The sequence below is a fragment of the Primulina huaijiensis genome, chromosome 1 (assembly GCF_012295235.1).
Source record: "Primulina huaijiensis isolate GDHJ02 chromosome 1, ASM1229523v2, whole genome shotgun sequence".
NCBI classification, from domain to species: Eukaryota; Viridiplantae; Streptophyta; class Magnoliopsida; order Lamiales; family Gesneriaceae; genus Primulina; species Primulina huaijiensis.
This window is the reverse complement of record NC_133306.1, coordinates 20,119,039-20,135,078: the sequence shown is the minus strand read 5'-3', so window position 1 is coordinate 20,135,078 and position 16,040 is coordinate 20,119,039. Positions and strand designations below refer to the sequence as shown.

The 16,040-nt window shown below is 36.1% G+C and overlaps 2 protein-coding genes across 3 annotated transcripts; one reads left to right on the top strand and one right to left on the bottom strand.

Annotated features, from left to right (window-relative positions):
* The first annotated feature begins 4,177 nt into the window (after nt 1–4,177).
* On the top strand, nt 4,178–5,666 carry LOC140983059 (glucan endo-1,3-beta-glucosidase, acidic-like). The gene is made up of 2 exons (XM_073449955.1): nt 4,178–4,459; nt 4,598–5,666. The coding sequence occupies exons 1-2, from the start codon at nt 4,381–4,383 to the stop codon at nt 5,548–5,550; spliced, it is 1,032 nt and encodes a 343-aa protein (XP_073306056.1). The 5' UTR covers nt 4,178–4,380; the 3' UTR covers nt 5,551–5,666.
* Nucleotides 5,667–7,644: 1,978 nt separating this feature from the next.
* Nucleotides 7,645–13,642, bottom strand: LOC140983050 (DNA-(apurinic or apyrimidinic site) endonuclease, chloroplastic-like). 2 transcript variants are annotated; one of them, XM_073449933.1, is made up of 12 exons: nt 13,491–13,642; nt 13,248–13,404; nt 13,038–13,123; nt 12,722–12,798; nt 12,321–12,572; nt 11,890–12,209; nt 11,504–11,614; nt 10,534–10,671; nt 10,407–10,454; nt 9,844–9,924; nt 9,354–9,513; nt 7,645–8,336 (listed from the first exon to the last, which is right to left on the bottom strand). In XM_073449933.1, exons 1-12 carry the CDS (start codon nt 13,613–13,615, stop codon nt 8,215–8,217), a joined length of 1,677 nt encoding a protein of 558 aa, XP_073306034.1. In that variant the 5' UTR covers nt 13,616–13,642; the 3' UTR covers nt 7,645–8,214. The 2 variants fall into 2 exon arrangements, with proteins under 2 accessions (XP_073306034.1, XP_073306043.1); XM_073449942.1 differs by having other exon boundaries at nt 7,649–8,336; nt 11,890–12,119.
* Nucleotides 13,643–16,040: the final 2,398 nt, after the last annotated feature.

Here is a 16,040-nt window from a genome sequence, read left to right as displayed (position 1 = left end):
GGACATGTTCCCCGGCTCAAGGCTCCGCACCTTGGTTATCTATAAGCCCAGGGTTCTCAAACCTGGCTCGGGGCTCCGCACCTCGACCATTCCCAAGTCCCGGGACATGTTCCCCAGCCCAAGGCTCCGCACCTTGGTTATTTATAAGCCCAGGGTTCTCAAACCTGGCTCGGGGCTCCGCACCTTGTTATCTATTAAGTCCAGGGACCCACACCCTGGCCCAGGGCTCCGCACCTCGACCATTTCGAGTCCGGGAGATACGAGGCGCCGACATCTTATCTCAAGTCCATAAGACACGAGACTCCGGCTCCTCATTCCATCTCTTGGAGACATGAAGCCCCCGATGCTTTTATAAAACCAGATTGATCATCTCTTTGGGAATCTAAGCATGACTAATCGGGACAGCGAGTATGATTCTAGCCCGACTATTTATGGGATGTGTGATGATACCCCTGTAAGAGCCCAGGTCATGGATGACCCGGGATATAAGATGGATTCCCAAATCAGGGTCCATCTGCAAGATGGATTCTTCTGAAACCGGGCAGGTGCAAGCCCGGGCTCTACTCCCCGGGCAACCAGACGCCCGGGCTCTTATATAAGCCCCCGGTAGGCATTCTAATCGGGCCACCTCGATATGAGTACCGTACTCGAGTACACTAGAAGAATAGGATGTGGGCGACCGTCCTATCTCTGACACTAATCCAAGTGGTTGACAAAGTCAGACATGCGGGATGTGACTAGTGAATGATTTGACATGTCAGAATGTAGCCGTCCTACTATAATTAGTAGGTAGCACGCTGACCGAGGTCATCAATGCATCTCCTACTATAAATACCAGGTTATCTCTTTGCATTTGGGATTCATTCATTTTATTGTCCCTTTTACACACCAATCACACAGTCATCACTTGACTACATTGGTTTTATCGCTTGAGTACCCTGCTGACTTAAGCATCGGAGTGGCCACACCGGACACCCCTCAGGCGCCCATTCACGAGTTTCTTTCCTTGTGTGCAGGTTACAGCTGGAGCCATATTACAGAGATATATCTTCATTACAGATATACTCTCTCTTGCTCTTATTTCCTTTATTATCTTGATAGCAGATCCGGCGGAGCACCGGACCCGCCTCGTCCATTTCACCCGGATCGCATATATATATATATATCTAAATTCATTTGAATGCAAGTACTTCTGTTGTATCCACTTTTGTGTTGGCTGAACAATTAACAAGTAAAAACCAACCATTAAATGAAATTTTTTGATCGGGATGACATTAATTAATAATTTTAGTGATTTATGGAGGCTTCTGATTGAGTTGGAAAACTGAATAAATAACATAATTGATTTAATCAGATTTATAGAAATTGGACTATTTCGAGTCTTCCATGTTGAATAATTGATTTTTTTTTTTTTTTATCATTTTAATAAAAAATCTCCGAAATAGTTCGGGACGGATATGAGATTACTATCTCATCCATAAACTCGTCCCGAAAATAATATTAATAATAAAATAATAATATTATTAGTATTAATATAAAAATATTATTTTTTAAAATATTAATAATATTAATATTATCACTAATAATAACGATCATGAGCCATTAGGCTAAACCAACATTGGCGCCAGCCCATATCCATGCACCACTACTGATCATGAGTCGTTAGGATGGTCTAGCATAAGCCATCATGAGCTCTAGCCCATGCTCATGCACCGCCACTCATAGAATATCTCACCCCTGGAAAATGGTTTCTTTCGCTTCCCCCAACACTTGAACCCAAGACCTCCAGACATAAGTACCTAGATTCTTAAAGTGTTGGTATCAGTTGGGCTAATAATAGATAATAATAAATTTTGGTTTGATAAAATCTCCAAACCTGCCTTCTCCTTGATTTGATCCCCGCGGTTTCGGGTTCGAGAAAAAAGCGAGAATCGAGACATGTATGGAAGTGATGATGAAATTCGGAGATGAAGATGACAAACCCGCCCTCGGCTCGCCTCGCCTCGCCTCATTGCCATCTCTAACCTAAATTCCAATCACATTTTCTTGACATGAAAATCGATAAAGTGAGTGTTTGTAAACTCTAAAATAAAAGTGATCATTAGATTTTCTTATGTAAATTTGCAAAGAGAAATAACTTTTTTTTAGTAGTTTCAAACACTCCTAATTATGTGGACGTATATGTTTAAATTTTTAAATTTCCATGGAGAATAGTAATTAACTTGAATAAACGTACATTCTCAACTGTTAAAATTTGCAATATGATTGATTTATCTATCTATCCTAATGGATTTTAGGCTAATATTTGATATAGATGTCACAAATTCCAAAAGGCCATGGAAAGTCTTTAGTGCTCATTTTGGTCAACTCTTCCATCATCTTTCTTTGGTTTCGTCCTCCGTCGACTCCACGGTAATAATTAATTAATTTGGAAATTAGGAAGATCTACCAATTAAAAGGCTAGATTATTTTTTTAAAAAAAAAAAAATTGGATTCTCTTTTGGGGGTTTTGGTCAAACATTAGTAATATCTCGTTCTAGAATTAATGCAACAGATAGCTGACATGGGAAAGTAGTTGCATAACTTAATGAATTTGAAGGATAGATTTTGGATTTTTTAATTAAAAAATATGTATATATTGATTTTTGTTAATGATTTCGTTTGATTATTATAGCCCCTCTAGTTATTATCAAATTCATTAATTTAGTTTTTAAAACTTTTCTCCTTCTAAATTTTACAATCACAAAAACTCCTATGAGACGGTCTCACAAGTCAATTTTGTGAGACGAGTATTCTATTTGAGTCACATATGAAAAATATTACTTTTTATGTCAAAAATATTATTTTTTTATTGTAAGTATGGACATGATTGACCCGTTTTACTCACGAATAAAGATACGTGAGACGTCTTATACGTACTCTTTGACTATTTAGCGTAAATAATTAATCTCCAGTATTTCGAGACTCATTCCATGCTGAATTTTTTTTCCCAAGTCTTTGTCTAACCTTTAACTTACGTTTACATTTTTTCTTCTCATATCATTAATGTCTTTAATATGTGAAATTCTTTTTCCTTATTCCAACACTGGCATCAGATTTATTTCAAGAATATTGATTGCCGTTTGCCGCTGCTATATTTAAAAAATGAATACTTAAGAAATCAAATTTGTAGGTAAATTATATATGAATTTTAATATAATAAATTTTTATCAAGGGAAATTTTTTTTGAAAAAAACAAATTGTATGTAATCTTATATGAATTTCAACATAATATGATTATATATCCAATTTCGTTTTTGGTAGAACAAACGTGCTATAAAGAAAATATTTAGTTATTTTCCTTTGGCATGATAATGTTAAAAATTAATTTATTTTAGAGAAAACCAATAATTGTTTTGATTTTTTGGATGTAATATTATTAATTTATGAATTTTTAGGTAATTTTCTAAAAAAATTCGCCCAAATATTGGAGCAAATGATGGCACGAATTATTAGTTGAAAGGGAAGAAAAGATTATCAACCCATTTAATTCGAGAATAGGTCTCTTGTGAGACAGTATCACGAATCTTTATCTGTGAGACGAGTCAATCCTACCGATATTCACAATAAAAAATAATACTCTTAGCATAAAAAGTAATACTTTTCATGGATTACCCAAATAAGAGATCTGTCTCACAAAATACAACCCGTGAGATCGTCTCACACAAATTTTTGCGATGGGTAAAACGAATATTTTTCTCGAGATTTTTTTTTATTATAAACCTAATTCATGCATGTTTATCTCTTTAACATTTGGTATTATTCTATGAAATTATATTTTATTTTTATACTTTATCTTCGATATTTTTTGATCATTTTTTACGTTTAGAACTGAAATTTGTAAATACATTAAAAGAGACAAATATATTAGTCCCGACTAAGATTAAGGGTATATGAACATAAGCTGGAAAATAATATACTAATTAGCAGCCTAAGAAGACTAGTCAAGCAAACTGATAAGACCATCTTATCTTGCACGTACACAAAATTACAACATCATGAATTTATCCCAAAATTTGTACACGACAGCTCTTGAAGTTAGATTTTGCGAAAAATCTTAGTCATTGAAACTAAAAATATTAATCAAGGTTCAGAATGATTTCTGAACGTATATATATTGGAAAATTTCAAATAAGACAGTACAATATTGGTGTAATTAATTCCTTGTCTTCTTAGAATTTTGTTTCTGCCATTTTTTTCCACAGAATGAATGATAAGCCTGTGATGAGCTAAAATTCCAATTCCATCCTGCAAGTTTTCTACGCTAAAAACAGCTATAAAAGGGGATGATAATGTGGTGTTATACTTCATTATACAAGTTTGTTGTGTTCTTCTTTCTCGATGGCTGGTAAAGAGAATTGTGTGTTTCTTGGAATGGTCCTTTTTGGACTTGTGATAATGGCAACCATGGACTTTACAGGTCCCTTTCTGTTTCTCTTTTCAGAATATAGGGAGACGATTTCGATGAATGATCATCTTGAATAAGTTAAAATACAAATCTCAATCTTCATGTTTATGTTTTATGAAATACTGAGTTGTTTTGTTCACTACAATGCAGTGGCACAGACTGGACTTTGCTACGGAAGGCTCGGGGATGGGCAGCCTTCTCCACAAGACGTCGTGTCCCTGTACAACAGAAACAATATCAGGAGAATACGGATTTACGACCCCCACCAGCCAACTCTCCAGGCTCTCGGAGGCTCTAACATCGACGTCATATTAGGCGTTCCGAACACTGAATTGCAGAATGTTGCAGCAAGCCAAGCGAACGCGAATACGTGGGTGCAAAACAATGTAAGAAACTATCCTAATGTCAGGTTCAGGTACATTGCTGTTGGAAATGAAGTTAGCCCTATAAGAGGTGACACCTCTCAGTATGTTGGATTCGTTCTTCCGGCTTTGAGGAACATTTTTAATGCGATTTCTAGTTCCGGACTCGGAAACCAGATAAGAGTTTCCACTGCTATTGACACAGGAGTTATTGGAAACTCTTATCCTCCGGCAGATGGAGCGTTTAGAGATGATGTTCGGTCATATCTTGAACCGATCGTAAGTTTTCTAGCAAATAACAGAGCCCCTTTGCTCGTAAATTTATACCCTTACTTTTCCTATGTTGGCAATCCTGGATCTATTAGCCTTCCTTATGCGCTTTTTACCTCTGATGGAATCGTTGTTCCTGGTGGAATACGGTATCAAAATCTTTTCTACGCGATCTTAGATGCTGTGTATGCAGCACTTGAAAAGTATGGAGCATCGTCCTTGGAGATTGTGGTATCTGAGAGTGGTTGGCCTACGGCTGGAGGAACTGCGGCGACAGTCGAAAACGCAAGACTTTATAACACGAATTTGATTCAACGGGTCAAGACTGGAACGCCTAAACGACCTGGAACGGCTATAGAAACATACATTTTTTCTGCATTTGATGAAAATCAGAAGAATCCTGAGATTGAGAAGCATTTTGGGGTCTACCAACTGAATGGAGAACCCAAGTATCCGATCACTTTTAACTAGTACTGTTGAATAAAAATTGTATCCATAGAATAAGGACTTCAAGTTCAACTGATGTATTACAATAAAACGCTGGTAAACAATAAATTCTACTGAAAATGGTGCATTTTTCTGGTTTATTCATTATGTTTCTTCGTTTCTGTGCTAGAGAACCAAATCCCTGAGATGATGAATTTGAGTTGGCAGTAATGTATTTAATTTACAAATAAAAGATGTAAAAAGTTGCATACAGAAAGAAAAGAATTCTCTATCATAAACTAAGTTCAGAAGTGGTTGTATATTCAAACGTTTATTGACATATAGACGAAGACCAAATATTTTCTTTCTTAATCTTGATGAATCATGTTGTTCTTGTTATAGTTAGTTGTTTGACCACTGAATGAACTTGATGAACAAATCTTGATCTTGTATGGGGAATGTTGGCCCGAGTATGTGTCACATAATCTCAGCCGTTGCCTTGGTGTGCTCAGTGATCTAGACTTGGCCTTGGGCTGATTCTGGGGCGGCCATCTGTGCTGGAAAAACTGGAGAATAGGGTAAAGATCCATCTTCGCCAATTGACTTCTGTTTCATAACTTGGAATCAGCCATGTGTGCTGGAAAAACTGGAGAATTGGGTAAAGATCCATCTTCGCCAATTGACTTCTGCTTCATAACTTTTTACTGATGGTTATTGACTTATTGTGATCACTGATGGCTCCAGTGATTTGAAATGTAGCTATGACAGTTTTGATTTAATATTGGTATAATTTATAGACCGGATTGTTAAGAAATATTTTGGTTTAGATAGCAAAAGCTCAATCCAGTTTTTGCATGCACAATATCTAGACAACTTATGTGGCCTACATGGGATGTTGTTGGAACTATATTGTGAGCTCACATAATTGAATTAATTGTACATTAACAATCTAACAATAAAAGACCTAATAAGGTGATCTAATTAATTATGAGTTTCCAAAGTATTAAATAAATCGGTACTGTCCACCTTATGTGTAGAAACTCGGCTCAATTAAGTCTTCTATGATGTGTGGAACACTGCTAAGGTTATGGTCCCCGAGTAACAGATAATAACACGTGATATATATGGTTCACATATTCTAGATCTCTCTACTTCTCTCATCTACGACAAAAATATGGTGGTTGATTCTCTTTTGTCTTAGAAGAACTTTAATTACAACGCTTGATCAATCAATGGATTCTGATAAGAGTTTATTGTTATTTATATTTTCTGATAATTCGACATGAATTTCTGACATGATATGATATATGGATTTAATCACATGATTTATAGACTTATTTTTATTAAATCTCGAACATCTAACACTTGAAGGAGAAATTTGTCCAACAATAACAAATGGTGCCTCTGTCCACCCATTCCCGCTACCCACTTCTACTCACGCTCAATTACTTCGTAAATTCTCATAGCTTATTTTATGAATAAAGGGCGAACAGCCCAACCCCTCGGAACAGTCAGTGACTGGAGTGAAGTAACAATGGTTTATTATTTACTTTTATAATAATATATATTTATATTAAAAAACATTAAGATTTGCTTGTGATTGAAACGAAATAACGGGAATTATGACCCCAAGAAAATGACGCAACCTACGATGCTTACAAATTTAAATTTTTGCTTGCTTTTCTTTGATTAATCATTATGCGAAAATCTGTCCAATAGATCAGGTCAATCCATGCCCAGTTTCTAATGTTATGTAANAATTTAAGTTTCTTCTTTATAATAATCTTATAAATTGTATGAATTCTACCACATTCACAACCGAAAGCAACAAACTTTATGAACAGGAGAGGCCAATCTAAATGAAGTATGTCTTAATTTATTATAAGCAAAATGTGAAAGAAACACTTTAAAAAAAAAAAGAAAAAGAAAAAAGACAGAGAAACATCATTAAAGCACGGGCGGGTAAGCCCGGAAATGTATGCACAGAAAGTGAAATATTTATATTTATTAATATTATTTAGATCAAGTTATTTTTACGGCGGATTCAAACGGTAATATGACGTTCTTCCGCTCCTACATATATCGGGGTTAAGCTTTTTCTCAAAAAATTATCTAAACCATGAAAAACCGAGGCTGCTGCATTGAGAAACCAAAAACTAAATGTAACTGTTGTTTTGGCTTGGCCATGTTAATATACATATGTGTGTGTGAGAGAGCACACGACATGTCAGAACACAGTTCAAAATGAGTTCACGGATAGACAAGCCCGCAACACGCCACAACAAACCAACCAATTTTTAATTATATATGACGGTTAGAGCGGGTTCACTCGCAAACAGCCACAACCTACCATTTGACGAGACGGGATGGGTCAAAAAATTGCCAATCCTGCCCATCTATTTGGTTGGACTAACCAATCCGGTGGACCTGACACATTTTCACATCCCTGGTACTTTAAAACAGAGCTATAAGGAACACTTTTCTCAAAACGCTCTCACATTTTCGCCCATTATCTCCAACCAAACCAAAATTTATCAATTCCACAAAAGGTGTTGAGAATCCAACTCGAAGATATTCAATAACTAAGAGTTTACCAAATGTTGCTACCCTTTCCAAAAATGCGAGCAAAGGATCGTGGATCAAGTTCACCTTCAGCTAAGAACCTAAAATCCCAAATAGATTCTTGAAGAATCGGACTGGTTCACCGGCCTATAGCTTGAGAATGAGGCCGATAGGACTATGATCACTTCCCGCAACATCTGGGAGAATATACGAGTCGTATACTTGGTCGGCAATTGATTCCGAAGCAAGGAAATAGTCGAGCCGCCATCCTTATACAAACACAACATATTTTCAAGTTAAAAAACAAATAGAAAGAGTCAAAATACTCGTGAATGTGATGACAGTATCCAGGAATATCTTGACAACTATATCCTGTGAAAACAGTCGCTTCTGGGATAAATATTATACATATGAGGCAGCCCGCAAAAAAGTGAGAATCAATTATACATATGAAAACATAAAAGTTTGATACACTCACAAGCTCGGGCATCCCTGGGAACTAAACAATGCAAAATACTGGTAATTTACCCCTTCACTAAAAACCGTGTCAAAAACCACCAAGTTAAAACCGTCCATATTTTTAAATCGATAGCATAAACCTCCTCGCCAGTAGTTTCACATGATACAGGATTTAAAACTTGTTCATGTTATTCAATTTATAGCATAAACCTCCTAGCCAGTAGTTCTATATGATAAACAGCGCTTCATATAAGCCTATACAAATTACCCAAAATCAAAGTTCTCAAAAGTCAAATATCATTATAAACATAACAAAAATATAATACTTCTCTTCTTATCTTATAGCACCCAAAAGCTTCAAATGTTATTATAGAGAGATCATGCTATAAAATGGGAAGACAAACATATTTATGATAAAGGACATTTTTATGCTCGATCACTCTACATGAGGTAATTTTATGCATTGCCTTGTCACTTGTGACTAGCGAGTGTACCATAAAAACTGTCTACAGTGAGGCGTAAGCTATCAATTGAAAAACACAAAAGGGATTTTAACTAATAAATTTTCACATGAAGTTATAACTTCTTTGGCATAACAGGAGGGGTCCATCTGCCATTTACCCTCAAGGCAAACCCAAACTAACTGAAGCGTTGTTAAACTTAACCCAATGCTTAGTCCAGAGTTTTAGTCGTAAATTCGAGATCAAAGTAATCCCTCTCTCGCCTCTCCCAAGTTTCATCTACACAGGTGACTCCCTATGGAGGTAATTATAAAGATCATCAAGTGAATAAATGTGCGGAAGTATATGGAATATTCTATGACACACCTTTGTTGGTTTTTCGCCCACCGTGCCTGTAGCCCCAATAGGTATAACCGACAGTGTCAGGGTGTTGTTCTCGAAAGGTATCAACAAAACCTTTATCAAGAAAGTTTGTTTGAAATGAATGCCTCTCTTCATCTGTAAAGCCTGCACTTCTTTTGTTTCCCTGAAAGAACAATAATAATAATAAATAATTAAAAGTCTGTCACCAATTCCATTGAACTAATAGTACAAAGAAACCTTCTACATTGGATAAAAGAAACTTCTCAGCTCATAGCTGATGGCAGTAAACTTCAACTCTGTGCAAACTATTAACCCTACATTGTCATTAAAAATAAAAAGACTACAAGGAAAAAACAAAATCAATCCCTTCATCCCTATACTAGTCCATCCAATTACTCTCAGAAGATTTTAAGAAAGCACGACTCACCCTTGATACATTAATCAGGGTGAAAATGGAAAAGGGACTAAATTAATCATAGTCTAATCTACTCACAGCTGGATTCCATATATCAATTTCTTGATGGGCGCAATTCAAGTCACCAGTTAGAATAATAGGCTTTGACCGTTCCAGATCCTGCAAAGCATATATTCAACTTTGAGATTTAACTTGTACTCTTATTAAGCGCAGAACATTGGCACCATGGAAAAGAAAATTTCCATATTAATCAATACAAAAGCCTTTCCCTCGCCTTCCAAAAATGAAGCGGAACAGTAACATGATACTAAACAAAAATCACGAGAATAAATGAATAGACATGCAGAATTGTTTTGTTGTATATGATTGCATAGCCACATTTACTTTGTAGACGAAATTCAGTTTCAAAACCAGAACAAGCACAAGATCACCATTATCATCACATTCAGAAAGGATAACAGAAGCATTATGAACATGTTGTCCTACAACAGCTAAAGCTGTCAAATTCTCAAGTAGAAAACATGATCTCCCAGAGTCATGAGGATATATATATACACATATATCAAACGAGTTCGGAAATAAGCGCATAGAAAGGGAAGAAGCAGATTCTAAGAATGACTCGATAATTAACTAAAACTTACTTTCATATAGTTGCTGAGAGAAGGATCCCACTGTGTTATCCTGTACGACTTTAAGGACAGAATTTTTATCAATTTCACTCTTAAGAAAAGAAAAAAGGCGCATAAGAAATCTGCAGATGTCATGTACCAGTCGTTTGAGACCATCACCAGAATTAGGAACATAGCCACACAATAAATAGAAGTTATCAAACTCCACCGTCACGAGGCGCCCTTCACTATCATGATCAGACAAGCCCAAACCATAACGAACAGAATGTGGCTTTATCTTCCATACCGAAAAAAGTGAAGAAGTGAATAATTTGGTCATAGTTAATAAATATATCAAATGAAGATCATCCTGGGGAAATGTTTTAAGTAATGATACATGATTAGTTCATTATATTGTTGGGTTCTCATCAATGTGTTCAATATACTAAATTATATAGAGCAAGACAGCTATCAACTGCCTCGCTTAGGCCCAGCAAAAATAGCATAATCAGAAGCAACGAAAAGACTCCAGCTCAATTTTTAGACGATTTACTTTATGGCACAAAACCTTCAAAAATCATGACCTATTTATAAATACCGAAACCATATGAAAAAAGTATTCTCCATTAAATGATTGAAAAATTGAAATAGTAGGGTAACTTTATAGCATTCTTGTATTATATGGTTAAAGGGCAGAAAAGCAAAATCCGGCAGGGGAATTGTTGATATTGGGGATTAGTCTGGCACACATATAATAAGCATACAAATTGTCATTGATTCTGCATTAAAAAAATCCAGAAAAAGGGTTAGTGAAAAATCAATTTGAAACACAACAAGCAATTCTTAGGTCATGTGCTAAAAGGAAAATAATATCACGGTGGATAAAAGAAGCCGTAAAAAAACCCTTCAAAAGGATTTGATGGCATTAGGTGGATCATTAAATCAAGACTCGCTAAAAAAAGCTATATTAATATGATAGCAGGTTTAATAAATGTGAAAAGCCAGCTTCAGTATCTCCAATAGTGGAAGAACCAAAAGAACATGGATATTTTCTCCAAGATGATCAGTAGAGTCATATAGTTATGAAGAACAGGCATAATGACGACCATGTGTGGGGAAAAAAAATTTACCCGTGAAATGATAGCTGTCCCTGAATAACCCAGTTTCGAGACACTACATGTCCAATAACTATTGTCAAAACCTTCTAGTAGACTTAGTCTGATTCCGTCAACATCTTTCTCCTGTTCGGGTAGTAAATATTAAAATAATACCAAAATGTCTAAGAATCCATATTCACCTTGAATGAGTCGCGATATTACTCATACCCAACAAAAGCTAGGCTTGGATGTCAGGACTCAGGAGTAATTCTAAACTCAAGAGAGAACAATACGAAGTAAGTATGCCCGATCGATCTCAAAATGTGTTACTTTATACCACGTTTGATAAAACTTTGTGCTTGTTTCGCCATTATATTTTCTCCAAGTTGCCAACTCACAACAAAGAAATGAAACCTTGCCTGTAGTTTTGTCTCTTGCAAGCACAAGACATCAAAATTTTCTCTTTGTGCAAGTTGCAGAGCTGAAAAGCTCTCCAACTTCAATAAAGCTCTTAAACCATTGACATTCCAAGACATTAGCTTCATATGTGCCGTAGCAGCAGCAATAGGAGGTGGCCTCATAGTTTTTGGATTGTAAGCCATCCATCCTTTTTGTGGCTTCTTGTGAGTAAGAATAGTCCAAGGTTCATCTATAGAAAGATCAGAATCGACGTGATTCATATTATTTATAGTACTGTTACTTGACAAAACTTTCTTCTTTGCTTGAATAGATGTTTTTTCTGATATCAACATTGAACTATCAGATCACTGAAGTGAAAAAGGGGGCACAATATAATAATAACAGCACATTCCCAGGGAGAAAATATCAAGAAAACTGTCAAATTGAGCACCTTTCACATCAGTTGATGTAATAACTAGTTCTTTTCCAGTTATGCGTTCCAGAATTTTGCGATTACTCTTTTCAGATGACTGTTTTATTCTTCTGTTTGTCCTATTACCAACAGACATGTCTGAATCCTTGTTGGTTTCCTGAGCATCATTCTTTTCCAGATTTTCTTTATCCTTTCTCTTTGAATTAGTTATAGTAACAGTTGGCATATCATCAGAGACTACTTGATCTTGTAGATCAGAAGAACCTCCACCTGCATTAAAAGGATAATCTGCAGCTGAATGACTGTTTGAACACTAAATATGATATTAGAATGAAGATAAATATAAAATAATAAAACGACATTAAAAACAGTTCAACTTTCTTAGCAACTAACACATGAAATTACATTGTAAGAAATACCATCTTGATTGTCCATGAAACTCTTCAAGGCAGACAAAAGTTCATGCTTAGGTCCTTTGGCAGGAATCCCGATACTCCTACAAATGAAAACCAATTGAGAAATAATTCAAATCTCAACAACTACAGCTGAAAGCCAAAAACTAGGAAAGAAAATGTGAAGCAGTAGTAAAACCGCATGGATGCTATAAAATTCGTGGAGTTGAATACGTTGGTGTTTTTTTAATACTGAAAAAGATCTCAGCATATAGTACGCATTCACAGAGTAAAACCACCACGCACCTTGCATGTTGGAAAAAAAACTATAGCTAATAACTACCTCAATCTTGATTTTATCTGTTGCAGTCTCATTTTCTCTATATTCACAGAGTCATCCCCAAGAACACCGCTTTCCCTGATACTTGCCTACATCTCGGACAAAACCATTGAAATACCTAAAATCAATAAAATGTAATCATACGAAAAAAAATGTAACATTAATAAATGACGCAAATTGATTTATCATGCACTCTGAGCGCAGAAAGGTAACCTTGGAGGTAGTCTTCTCGGGTTTCGACGCATCCACGTCGGGTTCATCACCCAATTTAACTGTAACTGATAATGACAAACATCTTTTCTTTCCCATTGTCAAATTCACATAAACCGGACCAAGATATTTCGAGCTCCTACACTTTACTGCAGCAGAACTATAGAAATTAAACGCAAAATTACATCGACGACAAACAAAAATCAAATGCAAATGATATATAACTCCACCGGAATTACTGCGTACCTCAAGAATATTGAATTTCCGAAGCCTAATTTAACAGCTTGAATCATTCGGCGGAAGAGTGCGTAGATCGAATTGCAGGAGATGGTGGTATCTTCAAGCGAGGAGGCAGAAAGCCACACCGACATAAAAATGTGGCGCCAACTTGGATTTGGACTTGGACCATCTTTATGATTGAGTTTAATTGGTCTTTTAGCCCAATTTGGGCTGAAAGCCCAATTAATTTCTGGTTTTCCCAGATTTGAGGCCCCTATTTGTTTTACACAGATTCTCCAGAGATGCAATATGAATAACTGACTGCTTATGGCTCACACAAATTATTTGCATATATTTTGGATACGACGCGATAATAATTAATAATTTTTGTAATTTTCACTAAAAAAAATATTCTTCCTTCTTTTATCCCTCCACATTTATTTAGAAAATAATGCATGTTTGCTAAAAATTATACTATTTTATTGTTGGAAAATTTTGATGCTTAATGAATGAAAATTAAGCAAATTAATCAATGTGTTTGATTGGAAAAATTCGAAAAGAAAAACGAAGCTTAATGAACGAATATTAAGTTCGGTGGTTATGAATTAAACTCGAAACGAGTTCATCAAATGTTGAAAGAACTTAAAACGAGTAGTCGGAACATGTAAGGAACGAAAAACGAAAAAAAAAAATTCGTGTGAACAGTAGCAGTCGCGCACCATTTGAAAAACATTAAATATTTGATTTATTGAAAATCAAAAACACTTTTGAACATACACATCATTTGCATATCTCCTTCTTCCTTTCTTCAACAAGAGAGAGTTCCTTCATTTCCTTGTGATAGAACTTGAATATTTGAGTGCTCATTATTCAAGTGTTGTAGTTGTATCTTGGGAGAAGATTACCACAAACTCTAGCACATTGTGAGGGCAAATTCTTCTTAAGGAAAAAGTGTTCAACACTTGCCTCTACAAAATCATTTTCATTGTTTTCTTCTTGCTTTCCTCTCATATTTAAATACCCCACACAACAATCTTAAGAAGAATTTTGGATTTTTATTCATTTGCAAGAAGAATCTCAATGGCATCAACATCTACAACACCACATCCAACCATTGCACAAGGAAAAAAACCGGAAAAATTTTCTGGTGCGAATTTCAAAAGATGGCAACAAAAGATGCTCTTCTATCTCACAACCTTGAGTTTGTCAAGGTTCTTGAAGGAGGATCCTCCCACCATTGCTGAAAACGAGACAGACACCAACATGAGGGCCGCTTTGGATGCATGGAACCAAAGTGATTTTCTATGCAAGAAGTACATCCTCAATGGACTTGACAATGCATTGTACCATGTGTATTGTCAAGTCAAGACCGCCAAGGAACTTTGGGATATGCTTGATAAGAAATACAGGGCGGAGGATGCAGGTTTGAAGAAGTGTATGGTTGGGAGATTTTTGGACTACAAGATGGTGGACTCAAAATCTGTGATGAGTCAAGTGCAAGAACTACAACTGATCTTGCACGAGATTCATGCGGAAGGAATGAGTCTAAGCGAGTCCTTCCAAGTTGCTGCCATGATCGAGAAACTCACTCCATTGTGGAAGGATTTCAAGAATTATTTGAAGCACAAAAGAAAGGCGATGGGATTGGAGGATCTCATTGTGAGATTGAGGATAGAAGAGGACAACAAGAGCACCGAGGCCAAGGCAAGTAAGATGGCAACAAGGGTGAATATTGTTGAAGCGAGTTTCAAGGAGAAGAAGAGAAAGTTTGAAAAACAACCACAATAAGGCCAACAACCACCAAACAAGAAGAAGTTCAAAGGCACTTGTTATAACTGCGGAAAACCGAATCACTTGGCTAAGGATTGTAGGAAGCCAAAGAAGGGAAATCATCAAGCCAACGTAGTTCAAGAAAGGTCGGTACCATTTGATTTTTCTGAACTTGATTTATCTACAGTTATTTTAGAAGCAAATTTGGTGGAAAACCCAAACGAGTTGTGGGTTGATACTGGAGCAACTCGACACATATGCTCCAACAAGGGGTTGTTCTCCACATACACTCCATCTACCGGGAGAAAACTATACATGGGGAACTCCGCTACATCGGAGGTGGTGGGCACTGTAAATGTGGTACTGAAGATGATATCGGGTTTGGAAGTAACCCTTGTTGATGCACTTCATGTACCAGACATAAGAAAGAACCTCGTGTCGGGGTCTCTGTTGGTCAAACATGGGTTTAGACTAGTATTTGAGTCTAACAAGGTTGTATTGACCAAGAATGGTCATTTTATTGGAAAAAGATATCTCGATGAGAACCTTTTCAAGTTGAATGTAATGGCTATACGCCAAAAAGTTGTTGAAAGTAATAAAGACAAAAGTTCTATTTACTTGCTTGAGTGTTCTCATTTATGGCATGTTCGTTTAGGACACGTAAATTTTAATACCTTGCAACGTCTAATGAAACTGGAATTATTGCCTAAACACAACGTCGATCCAACACACAAATGCGAAATATGTGTTGAAGCAAAAATGACCAAAGCGTCTTACCACTAGATTGAAAGATGTACAACTCTTCTA